Source organism: Odontesthes bonariensis, chromosome 22 (genome assembly GCF_027942865.1).
Source record: "Odontesthes bonariensis isolate fOdoBon6 chromosome 22, fOdoBon6.hap1, whole genome shotgun sequence".
Classification (NCBI taxonomy): domain Eukaryota; kingdom Metazoa; phylum Chordata; class Actinopteri; order Atheriniformes; family Atherinopsidae; genus Odontesthes; species Odontesthes bonariensis.
Window position 1 is genome coordinate 30,290,016 of NC_134527.1, and position 12,222 is coordinate 30,302,237.

Below are 12,222 nucleotides of genomic sequence, written 5' to 3' on the forward strand. Positions count from 1 at the left end.
CCTCTCAGCCCTCCCCTGTCACTTCAGGTGTTCCCCAGGGCTCCGTCCTGGGGCCCCTCCTCTTCATCATCTACCTCCTCCCACTTGGCAATATTTTTCGAAAATTTGGTATACATTTCCACTGCTTCGCGGATGACACCCAGCTCTATCTGTCCAGTAAACCTGACGCCAGTCTCCCTCCCTCCTCCCTCACCCACTGCCTCTCTGAGATTAAATCCTGGTTCACTGCAAACTTCCTTAAACTCAACAGTGATAAAACGGAACTCCTCCTTGTTGGCACCAAATCCACCCTTTCCAAAGTTGACAGTTTTTCCCTCACCATAGACAGCTCCGCCGTGTCCCCCTCCCCTCAGGTTAAGAGTCTGGGTGTCATCCTCGACAGCACACTTTCTTTCCACTTCCACATCAATAACATTACCCGGTCTGCATATTTTCATCTACGTAACATTAATCGTCTCCGCCCCTCTCTCACTCCTCACACCACTGCTATCCTGGTCCACAGCCTCGTCACCTCCCGCATAGATTATTGCAACTCACTCCTTTTCGGTGTCCCTCACAAATCCCTTCATAAGTTTCAACTGGTTCAAAACTCTGCAGCCAATTTTACTGGGCATGTATTGTTGTAATGTTTTAAATACTTGAACGCAGTTTTTCTAGAGAAGATAATTGTTTTGTATATGGGATTATCGTCCATTGACTCTTTTGGGCTTTCACATGCGCGTGCCTACCGACAAGAGGTAAGTGACATGCTGTTTATAAAGTTGTTTTGTAACGTCCCCATGCCAGTAATAGGAGAACCATGCATATGGTTTTGATGGTAAGGCTTGTGACTTTATTGTCGGATGGTTTATAAAGTGGTGTGACGTTTCTGCAGTGTGGAAGTTGTTGTTTTACGTGGAAGGTTTAGCTCTTGCCCCTTAGCCACCACGTATTTGGTTAGCATGACAGGCAGCGCAAACAGCGCAATCGCTTCACAGGGAGCGCCGATTTGCACCGGTCTGTGTCCTACCGTCAGTATTTGACAACCTCTAGCAATGGAAATGCGCTTCAAATGCCCCGGAGTTCCCCTTTAAGAGACTTGATGTGTAAGAGTTCAACAGATCATCAACATCAGAATACAGGGTGTTCTCAAACCTAATCATTTCCATAAACTGTGTCCCTGTTCTGTCATTTATGAGTCTTCCCCGAACAACTGCAGACCCAGCTGCTGATTTGGGTGTAACAGATAGGTCGAAGAAAACACAGAAATGATCAGATAAAGCAACATCGACAACATCCACGTTTGAAATAACAACACCCCTTGAAATGAGCACTACAGTGGTACCTTCTCTTGGGTCAAGCTAAGGTTGAAAAGGTGTTGCAGAATCCCACAGAGCTGCTCTGTACAGGCCTTCAGGACTCGGGGGCTGACACCATCTGGACCTGCAGCCTTGTTCCGGTTCAGTCTCTCCAACTGCCTCTTCACCTGACTTCTAGAAACAGATAAGTGGGAGGGGGAGGCAAAGGGGACAGCAGCATCTCCTGATTTGGTTGAAGACAAACTAGTGGAAGCAGAAGAATCCATGACTGAGGTGGAGGTGGAGATGTTACAGGAAAGCTGTGGGTCAGAGGAGGGTAGGATGTCTCTTTGGCTGGGAACCAGGGGTGGAAAGTAACCAATTACATTTACTCGCGTTACTGTAATTGAGTACTTTTTATGAGTAATTTGTCATTTTCTGAGTAGTTTTTGAAATGTGTAATTTTTACTTTTACTCAAGTACATTTTGACCCAAGTACTTTTACTTTGCTACATTTGAAACCCCTCACGTTACTGAGTAAAACAAATATTTATGGTGAAAAATTAAATGCGGGCGGAAATTTAAACAGCTGTCCCGGAACTGAAAGTCAATAGCTGGGTTTCACTTGACGTCACTTCTGTGTTTTCTAAGCGCGCGAACCTAAATGGTGGGCAACTGGAGCTGGGTCCCATTGACAACACTGTGTTTTGTCTGCCACTTTTTTGCCCAAAATGCCTCAGTTTTGTGCCGTTTTTGGATGTTGCAATCGCTCTAACCGAGAGAAGGGAAAGGGTTACTATCGAGTACCTAAGGTAATCGCCCATAGAGGTGAGAAATGGAAAAAACTCACAGAACAACGCCGTAAAAAGTGGATAGTTAACCTATGTTTACAGACTGGAGGAACTGAATCTGCAAATGCTCGTGTCTGCGGTGACCACTTCGTCAAAGGTATGTGCCAAATCTAATTGTTTTGTAGTAGTGCAGTAAAGTATTATGTTGTTAAATGCCAATCAACAGTAATGTAATACGGGCTACATTTGGGCTTTGTTTTGAAGGCTGCCCCAGCGCGTTGTTGGCTACCGAGTCAGTGGACTGGGCTCCGACGTCAGTATTTGGATATTTGGATCTCGGCATTTTATCAAAACATAAACATTTTTTATTGTTATTCCACAATGAAGTCCCGCAGGTCAGAGGGTTCTGGGGAATTGGAGGGGTACCTTGCCTGTGTGTCGGAGAGCATGGACCTGCTGAACTCCTTCCCAGACATTAAGAAGCTTTCTCTGAAACTCAACACAGGCCTTCCAGCCTCAGCTGCCTGTGAGAGGCTTTTTAGTTCAGCCGGGTTGCTCTTCACAGCAAAGAGAGCAAGACTTACAGCAAAAAACTTCAAAAATCAGCTGCTGCTGAAATTGAACAAGAGCTTTTCCGGTCCAAAATTGTAGATTATAGGCAGATTTGTGGGATCCTGTGGGCACTGTATTTTGTATAGTGGGATCCTGTGAGCATTTTGTTTTATTTTGAGATGTGGGATCCTATGGCATTTTATTGTGAATAGTGGGATCCTTTGGCATTTTAGTTTGATTTGGGGTATCCTGTGGGCACTTAATGTTGTGTGCATTTTGTTTTTTTAATACTTTGATTGTAGTTTAAATTTCTTTATTCTTATCATAGTGTTGTCCATTGGACAATAGGACTGAAAATTCTTTGGACCTTAATCAATTCAATTCAAAAATACTTTATTTATCCCAGAGGGAAATTAAATGTTGATGTAGCTCAATTAAATCAAGGAGTTATTATAGATGCTGATGGCTGTGGGCAGGAAAGATTTCCTGTAGCGGTCCGTTTTGCATCCAAACTGAAGAAGCCTTTGACTGAAGAGACTCTGTTTTCCGATAACAGTCTCATGGAGAGGATGTTCAGGGTTGTCCATAATTATGGTACAAGTTGTGACTGTCCTTGTGAGGAAGTATGTTCCTGAGCCCAGTTGATCTTTTGCAAGTGTGGATGTGCACTTTAATACACCTCGAAATAGATTAAAATAACTTGTACTGAATTTGATTCATAACTCATCCTTTTTTGCATTAAGAAACTGAAAGTAATTAAGTAACTTTTACTCAAATTACATTTTAAATGAAGTAATTTTGTACTTTTACTCAAGTAAATTTTGAGATGGGTAATTTTACTTTTACTCTGAGTAGAATTTAGGCAAAGTAAAGATACTTTTACTTGATTACAAATTTTCAGTACTCTTTCCACCTCTGCTGGGAACAGGAGGGGAGGATGGTGAGCTTGTTCCTGAACTGAACCTGTTGAAGAATGTGTTCAGCTCATTTGCTCTGTCCAGACTTCCATCCATCCGATCCTCGCTCTGTTTGAGGCCTGTGATCTTCTTCATTCCTGACCACACATCTCTGATATTGTTCCTCTATAGTTTACTCTCAAGCTTCTTTCTATACACCTCCTTGCTCTCTCTGATCTTGACTTTGAGCTGCTTCTGTATACTCCTCAGTAAATCCCTGTCTCGCTCCCTAAAGGCTCTTTTTTTATTGTTCAATAGTTCCTTTAGCTCACTGGTGATCCAGGGTTTGTTATTAGGGAAGCATCTCACTGTTCTGGTGGGGATGGTGTTGTCCACACAGAAGTTTATATAGTCAGTCACACACTCAGTCATGGCATTAATGTCCTCTCCATGTGGCTTACAAAGAGAAATCCAATCGGTTGCATCAAAACAACCCTGTAAGGCTTCTTCAGCTTCCTGTGACCACTTTCTAACTGTCAGGATGGGGGTGTGGAAGGGAGGACACGGATGCGGACTTACAAAAAAGGTAGATTTATTACTAAGAAAAACAAAGTATCAACATAAAACACGGCTGAGCCGGAAAAAACGTAGTTGAAAACAAAAACAAGGAACTCAACACGGCATGGAAAAATAAATACTTAGCTTGGAAAACGTGGTAATCATGGGAAGCAGGAATCCTGGCATGGGTATACAAACTGACATTAAACAAAGATCCGGCAAACTGACAGGGGAGGCAGGAAACTAAATAGGGAGTGAGAGTGATTGGGGAGTGAGTGCCAACCGGACCCCCGATGACGTGCCAGAAGGCGGTGGTCCGGTTGGCACCCAGACTTCCGTTGGCGCGGCGGCAGCAGGCGGTGGTCTGGAGGACGCCCAGACCCCCGATGGCGTGGCAGCAGGCGGTGGTCCGGTTGGCACCCAGACTTCCGTTGGCGCTGCGGCAGCAGGCGGTGGTCTGGAGGACGCCCAGACCCCCGATGGCGTGGCAGCAGGCGGTGGTCCGGCGGACGCCCAGACCCCCGATGACGTGGCAGCAGGCGGTGGTCTGGTTGGCACCCAGACTTCCGTCTGCGTGGCGGGAGGAGCCGGGGACCGTCCCACGGTCGGCCGGACCTCCGACGGGGGGGGAGCCCCCCCTTCAAGGGATGGATCCCAGACATCCCCAAAGTCTGGGGGTGGGAGGGAGGGGCTCGAACAGGTGAGTCCATGGGCTGGGGCCCCATGGGCTCTGAGGCTTTGTCGGGCCCTGCCGCCTTGTGGTCAGGCCCAGCGGCCTCCTGGTCGGGTTCAGGGTCAGGCCCTGCGGCCTCTTGGTCGGGGTCAGGCCCTGCGGCCTCTTGGTCGGGGTCAGGCCCTGCGGCCTCTTGGTCGGGGTCAGGCCCAGAGGCCTCTTGGTCGGGATCAGGCCCTGCGGCCTCGTGGTCAGGCCCTACGGCCTCGTGGTCAGGCCCTTCGGCCTCTGTGGCCTCTTGGTCAGGCCCTGCGGCCTCGTGGTCAGGCCCTGCGTTCTCTGTGGCCTCTTGGTCAGGCCCTGCGGCCTCGTGGTCAGGCCCTGCGGCCTCGTGGTCAGGCCCTATGGCCTCTGTGGCTTCTTGGTCAGGCCCTGCGGCCTCTTGGTCAGGCCCTGCGGCCTCTTGGTCAGGCCCTATGGCCTCTGTGGCTTCTTGGTCAGGCCCTGCGGCCTTGTGGTCAGGCCCTATGGCCTCTGTGGCTTCTTGGTCAGGCCCTGCGACCTCTTGGTCAGGCCCTGCGGCCTAGTGGTCAGGCCCTGCGGCCTTGTGGTCAGGCCCTATGGCCTCTGTGGCTTCTTGGTCAGGCCCTGCGGCCTCGTGGTCAGGCCCTATGGCCTCTGTGGCTTCTTGGTCAGGCCCTGCGGCCTCGTGGTCAGGCCCTATGGCCTCTGTGGCTTCTTGGTCAGGCCCTGCGGCCTCTTGGTCAGGCCCTGCGGCCTCTTGGTCAGGCCCTGTGGCCTCTGTGGCTTCTTGGTCAGGCCCTATGGCCTCTGTGGCTTCTTGGTCAGGCCCTGCGGCCTCTTGGTCAGGCCCTATGGCCTCTGTGGCTTCTTGGTCAGGCCCTGCGGCCTCTTGGTCAGGCCCTGCGGCCTCTTGGTCAGGCCCTGTGGCCTCTGTGGCTTCTTGGTCAGGCCCTATGGCCTCTGCGGCCTCTTGGTCAGGCCCTATGGCCTCTGTGGCTTCTTGGTCAGGCCCTGCGGCCTCTTGGTCAGACCCTGCGGCCTCTTGGTCAGGCCCTATGGCCTCTGTGGCTTCTTGGTCAGGCCCTATGGCCTCTTGGTCAGGCCCTATGGCCTCTGTGGCTTCTTGGTCAGGCCCTGTGGCCTCTTGGTCAGGCCCTATGGCCTCTTGGTCAGGCCCTATGGCCTCTTGGTCAGGCCCTATGGCCTCTGTGGCCTCTTGGTCAGGCCCTGCGGCCTCTTGGTCAGGCCCTATGGCCTCTGTGGCTTCTTGGTCAGGCCCCGCAGCCTCTATGGCTGGGGCCAGCTCTGGAACGGCTGGGGCCAACTCTGGAACGGCTGGGGCCAACTCTGGAACGGCTGGGGCCAACTCTGGAACGGCTGGGGCCAACTCTGGAACGGCTGGGACCCTGGACTGGGATGCTGGAGTGGTGAGGGAGGGTGTGTACAGCGCAGCTACCTTCTGTGGCTCCATGCCAAAGATATCCAGCATAGCAGCGCGCTGTACACACCTCACCTCTGCCCAGATGTGCGTCACTCCTGACATCTGCTGGAGGACCTGCTTTTGTACAAAAAAGTCAATTAGGTCATTGGCAGAGTTCAGTTTCTCCCAGGAGGTGCAGCTCGATGAGAGGCAACAGAGGTTCCCAGCCAGCTCCCAGAAGGCTGAGTAGTCCGCCGCGTCCATTTGGTGGCCGGATCTTTCTGTCAGGATGGTGGTGTGGAAGTGAGGACACGGATGCGGACTTACAAAAAAGGTAGATTTATTACTAAGAAAAACAAAGTATCAATATAAAACACGGCTGAGCCGGAAAAAACGTAGTTGAAAACAAAAACAAGGAACTCAACACGGCATGGAAAAATAAATACTTCGCTTGGAAAGCTTGGAAAACTTGGAAAACGTGGTAATCATGGGAAGCAGGAATCCTGGCATGGGTATACAAACTGACATTAAACAAAGATCCGGCAAACTGACAGGGGAGGCAGTAAACTAAATAGGGAGTGAGAGTGATTGGGGAGTGAGTGCAGCTGAGGGAAAAACACAGGTGAAGTGAGTGAAACTGATAAACAGAGTGCAGGGAAACTAAAATGGCAAAAACTAAACATGGAGTGACACACAAACATAACCTAAAACATGAAACTAAAAACGTGAGTCCATGGGTGTGACACTAACAGTCCTTTTTGTGACAGGTAGTCTCTGGACAAGGGGGTTATATGCTGAACAGAGAAAAACAAGGTTGTAATCTGATTTACCCAGGGGAGGTCTTGATTTGGAAATGTATGAATCCTTGACATTTGTGTAAAACAAATCCAATGTCTTGTTTTCTCTGGTAGAGCAGCTGACAAACTGTTGAAAAGTTGGCAGTGTAGCAGAGAGTGAGGCATGATTAAAATCACCAGATATTGCCACAAAAGAATTGGGGTGTTGTGTTTGTATCTTAGCAACAACGGAACTGATGACATCACATGCAGTGTCGGCAACAGCTGAGGGTGGAATGTAAACAGCCACCAAAACAACACTGGTGAACTCTCTTGGCAAATAATATGGACGAAAACTTACTGCCAATAGTTCAATGTCAGGACTGCAGAGACGACTCTTCACAGTAACATGTCCTGGGTGACACCATCTGTTGTTGACAAGCACTGCCAATCCACCCCCTTTCCTTTTCCTGCTACTCTTTAAATCTCGATCTGTTCGTACAGTCAGGAAGCCCGGCAGAGAGACGCTGGAGTCGGGGATATGATCCTGCAGCCATGTCTCAGTAAAACACATAATGCTACATTCCCGATATTCTTGCTGAGTCCTTGTCAAGGCTAGAAGTTCATCCAACTTGTTAGTTAACGATCTTACATTGCCCATGATGACGGATGGCAGAGATGGTTTGAATTTCTTCTTTCTTTCTCTCCTCTTTGCTCCTGCTCTGCATCCACGACGCCTCCTTTTCAATTCCAGTGGGATTTCTGGCTTCAGTTGTCGAATTATTTCTGCTTTTCCAATGTTAATCAGCTGCTCCCTGTTGTAAACCACCCTGTTGCTATGGTTATGCATCATAACAAAAGAGCAAAATATACAAAAGTATTGGGAAAAAATCAATCCAGCTGCACAGCATCCAAGGCAGGAAGGAACAGTTGTCCAAAAAATGCAATTTCTTCCAAGAAAAAACAGGAGTGAAATTTAGAAAAAAAAGAAAATCTCAATTTGAGGTACAGAGCTACTCCAACGTGCTGCCACCCTCAGCGGCGCATTCTAGAACAATCTAAATCTAAACTATCCAATCTAAACTCATCCAAATCTAAATTTTTTGCACGTTTAGACTCAATACTGAGAATTGCTAAACCTGTGAGTCTGTTCTCTGACATAGTTGAACGCAGGTGATTTTTGATGAGTTTAAGAGCTGAAAAACTCCTCTGTATGGTTCCAAAAAACACAGAAATTCTGCTAGCCTTAGCCACCACTAGCATACTAGCCAATGCCAACTAGCAGACCTTTTAAGAATGGTTCATAGAACAACAATGATATGAAATGCCACAACTTCAATTGGTTTCAGTTCAATATGTCAAAGGCTAGCCAGTAGCTAGCTAGTTATCAACATTTTTCAGTTAGGTAGCGCCAGCTATCTAGTTACCGAACTGGCTTGAAAAGCTATCTTGTGGCTAACCGTGACATGAGGTAAAACGTAGCTAGCGGTTATCTGGAGATTTTTTTGTGCAAATCCGTTTCATGAATGAGACCCGAACTGGCTTGAAAATAATAATAATAATACTGTAGTGACTTCACGGAGGCTCTGAGACCGGCGGTTGCCGAACTGCTCTTTATTAAGTTTCACACTAGCAGTACAATCAAAGAACACAGGTGACTCTCAGTCCTGCTCCACAACCAACCCCAGGAGAGCACCAGACCTGCACACAGACTGGCCCACGCCCACTCCTCTCCCTTCAATCACGACCTGCGGTCCAGTGATTGACAGGGAGAGGAGGAAACAAGCCAGTCCGTGTGCTTTTACCTTAATTCTGGGTCGTTACAATACTTTTATTTTGTACAGCGCCTTCCATCTATGAGGAACTAAAAACGTTTCGAAACCATATTACACATTGATGCATGTTACCCACCTGTGAACAGGCTGACAGCTTGTGTACGCACTGACTCCACGTCAAGGCAAAGAGATTCTGCGATATGGATGCAACCATTCGTGATGGGGGGGAGGGGGGTGGACCAACGTTTTTCTTTTTCAAATTTAACATTCTGCAGTTTGACACCGTTTCGGATTGTTTTCCATTTAATTTGATCTTAAAACGATATTAATAATAATTATCCAATAAATCATCAGTTGGTATTTTTTTACTGGGGTGGCAGGTGGGGTGGCGGCTGCCACCCCGTGCCACCCTGGTAGTTTCGCGCCTGTGTATGCGGTCCTCAGCCACCACACACAGAAAGGTCTGCACCTCGCTCATCGTCCATGGGTTGGCTTTCCTTCTCTGGTCTCCCATATTTGCAATTCTGTTTATTCTCTGTTGCTCTCGCAGGTGTGTTTTCATACATGGCGGGTGATTATTTAAAGCTCCCCGAGCTTCGTTGCGTGTATGACGTAATTTCACCTGACCAATCAGTGGACAACACTGAACACGTGACGTTTTAGCACCGACTAGTACCGACTAGACCCACCTCTGAAACAGGTACTAGCCGGGGCTAAAAATTGTAACGGGTCCCACCTTCAACCCACGGTGGAAAAGCTCCCAATCAGGGTAGAGTGGGACCGTGTAGAGCTGCACTGGTACAAAAATGTTCGGTGGAAAAGGGGCATTAGTCATATAAGGTGGTTCCAAACCTAACTAAGGGGAGGAAGTAGAATCCAAGAATGGCAGCTCAGGAGGCAGAAGCAACTCTTACACATGCAGAGATTGTGGGTAATGTGCAAATAGGCCGGGGAGGCTTGGGGCTTGGCCCAGGCAAACCAGTGTGGAGTAGAGCAGGTCCCAAGGAGAAGAGAAAGCTAGTTGTTGAGCAGGTTCGTAGACAGGAGGAAATGTTAAGGGGTGCAAAGGCAGTGGCTCAGGCTAAGCAGGGACGGTGGTTGAATTGGGAAGGTGTAGAGAAGAAAAAGCTTAGTTGGAAAGAGCTGTGAAGTATGGACGAAAGGAGTATTAGATTTTTGATAGGGGCAACAAATTATGTATTGCCAACTCCCCAGAACCTAAAACTCTGGGTAAATGGAGACCCGTTATGTTCGTTATGTTCAAGTACTGCAACTCTAAGGCATATTTTGTCAGGTTGTAAGGTTAGTCTGTCACAAGGCCGGTATACATGGCGACATGACCAAGTATTAAGAAGCTTAGCTGCAGGTATAGAAGATAAACAAAGGCAGGTACATTTAGGAAGGTCTAAGGTGAAGAGAAGGGCAATTCCGTTTGTTCAAGAGGGGGAGAAAGTTAAAAAGACGATAAGGAGGCACGGCAGCTTGGAGGATGCTTGTGATTGGGAGATACAGGTAGATTTAGGAAATAAGCTTGTTGTTCCCCAGGAAATAGCCTCTACAAACCTAAGGCCTGATATAGTCTTGTGGTCTAGGAGTAGAATGAGAGTCTATTTCATAGAGCTGACTGTTCCTTGGGAGGAATTAGTAGCAGAAGCATATGAACGGAAAAAGCTTAGGTGTGTGGAGTTGGGGGCAGAAGCAGAGCAGCGAGGATGGAAAGTTAGAATCTGTCCAGTGGAAGTAGGATGTAGAGAATTTGTTGCAAAGTCTGTTGTCTCATTGTTGAGGGAGCTGGGTGTAAGTGGACAGAGTGTGAGGAAAATAGTGAAGGAAGTGTCAGATGAGGCAGTAAAGTCCAGCCAGTGGATTTGGATTAGAAGAAGCAATAGCAGCTGGGGGCCCAGCAGGGGGAGCACTTGGGTAAACAGACTCTTGAAAAAGCAAAGAAGAAGTTCAAGATATTTAAGTGGAGGTTGTGGCCCATGTGAGCCTTTTGAAACCAGACGGCCATTTTAGGTGAGTTGGCCTGTATGGCTTTGTTTTTGCTGGCATCGTTAGTGACTGTAGGACTGTTTAGGTGAGCTCATCTTCTGAATCTGCTTGTGTGTCTTGTCCTGCCGCCACCTCGGTCACCCTCTATACTTTCATTACCCCCTACCTGAACCAGGTTTTGTCCCCCCCACCCCGCTGTGACTGGTGTGCAGTTGGTGAGAGGCTGGGGTAGCTTGTGGTTGTGAAAAAAAAAAAGATGGTTGTTGTGTGTTAGGGGCAGTGTTGGCTGGCATTAGGGGGGTGACTCTGGGACGCCAGTGATCATTGTCTAGTCTCCTGGAGGTGTCGTGGGCCCAACTAGACGAAACACTGATGAACGGAGGTTCCCACGTGATGACCCCAATGAGATGTTGGTCAGCATTGCTCACTGATCTATATTATAGGGATTATATGGAATTATTCACTGAGTCTGGTCCATGTTTTTACTTTAGCAGAAGTTTCTTGTGTTTACCTTAAATATGATGATCACAAATCAAGTCATTCACTAACAGAGACTTGGAAAGGAGAGATCTAATATTCAGCAAATCACATTTAATAGTTTGATGTTTTTGTTCAGTGAAAGTTTTTGTTTTAATTTTTTTTGCACAAGAGGATTAGCTCCTTTTGTGTTAATTGATTGGGGGGTTAGCAGCAGGTGGGAAGCCGCAGAGAAGTGTGTAAGACTACAACTCTGCATCCTCAACCCTGGGTTGTCATGTTTTTGGATGAGTAATAAATTCGTCCATATTTTTAGAAATCCAAAGTGGGATGGATGCCGTCTCTCTTCATCAGACCAGGTTTTCTCCAGATTGCCAATTATCTCTGTAGCCCACGTTGTTTGCTGGACACCATCTAGACAACCAGCGATTGAAGGAGGACATGCGGCTAAACATGTCATCACTGGTCAGATTTGGCATGACTAACATTTATTTAGGTAATGGATTCCTGCCCAACACTGATAAATGGCTAAAATGTAAAAGTTTAATATCTGTTTGGTAAAGATGGGTAAATGAATCTGTAAGATGCCCTCACAAATGCAGAAGGTGCAGGATGAAACAGGCTCTCACTTTTTCCATTTATTCTTACAGAGGTGGTGTCTGGTTGTATGGAGGGCCTGTTCAGCTCCTACTCTGGGCCTCTACCTTCAAGCCAGCAGCAGTTGGTGACCATCAAGTACAGTGGCTACAACACAGACCCCTTCCAGCAGGGCCTTACCCCACCACAGATGCCTGGTGACCACATGAACCCATATGGTTAGCATACACAGCACCCACTGTTTCATGTTTTGCAGTGTGGGCATTATTCTAGGTGTTATTCTGCATTCCTCTGATTTTCACCCACATGACTGTGGCTGGAGACTTCAGTGAGTGCCACCGCTGAACACTTGTCAAAATGTTCATCTGTACTCTATAATGCCAACAGATGTATAGCTGTTAGCTGGTCTTTAAA

At 47.7% G+C, this 12,222-nt stretch overlaps 1 protein-coding gene across 1 annotated transcript in view; it reads left to right on the plus strand.

The window, feature by feature from the left end:
• The window catches only part of LOC142372539 (LIM homeobox transcription factor 1-beta.1-like), an 83,165-nt gene that overhangs the window by 62,428 nt on the left and 8,515 nt on the right, over positions 1-12,222 (plus strand). Inside the window, exon 6 of the mRNA XM_075455469.1 lies at positions 11,862-12,026. Coding sequence (XP_075311584.1) covers positions 11,862-12,026 — 165 coding nt within the window. The remainder of the gene's footprint in view (positions 1-11,861; positions 12,027-12,222) is intronic.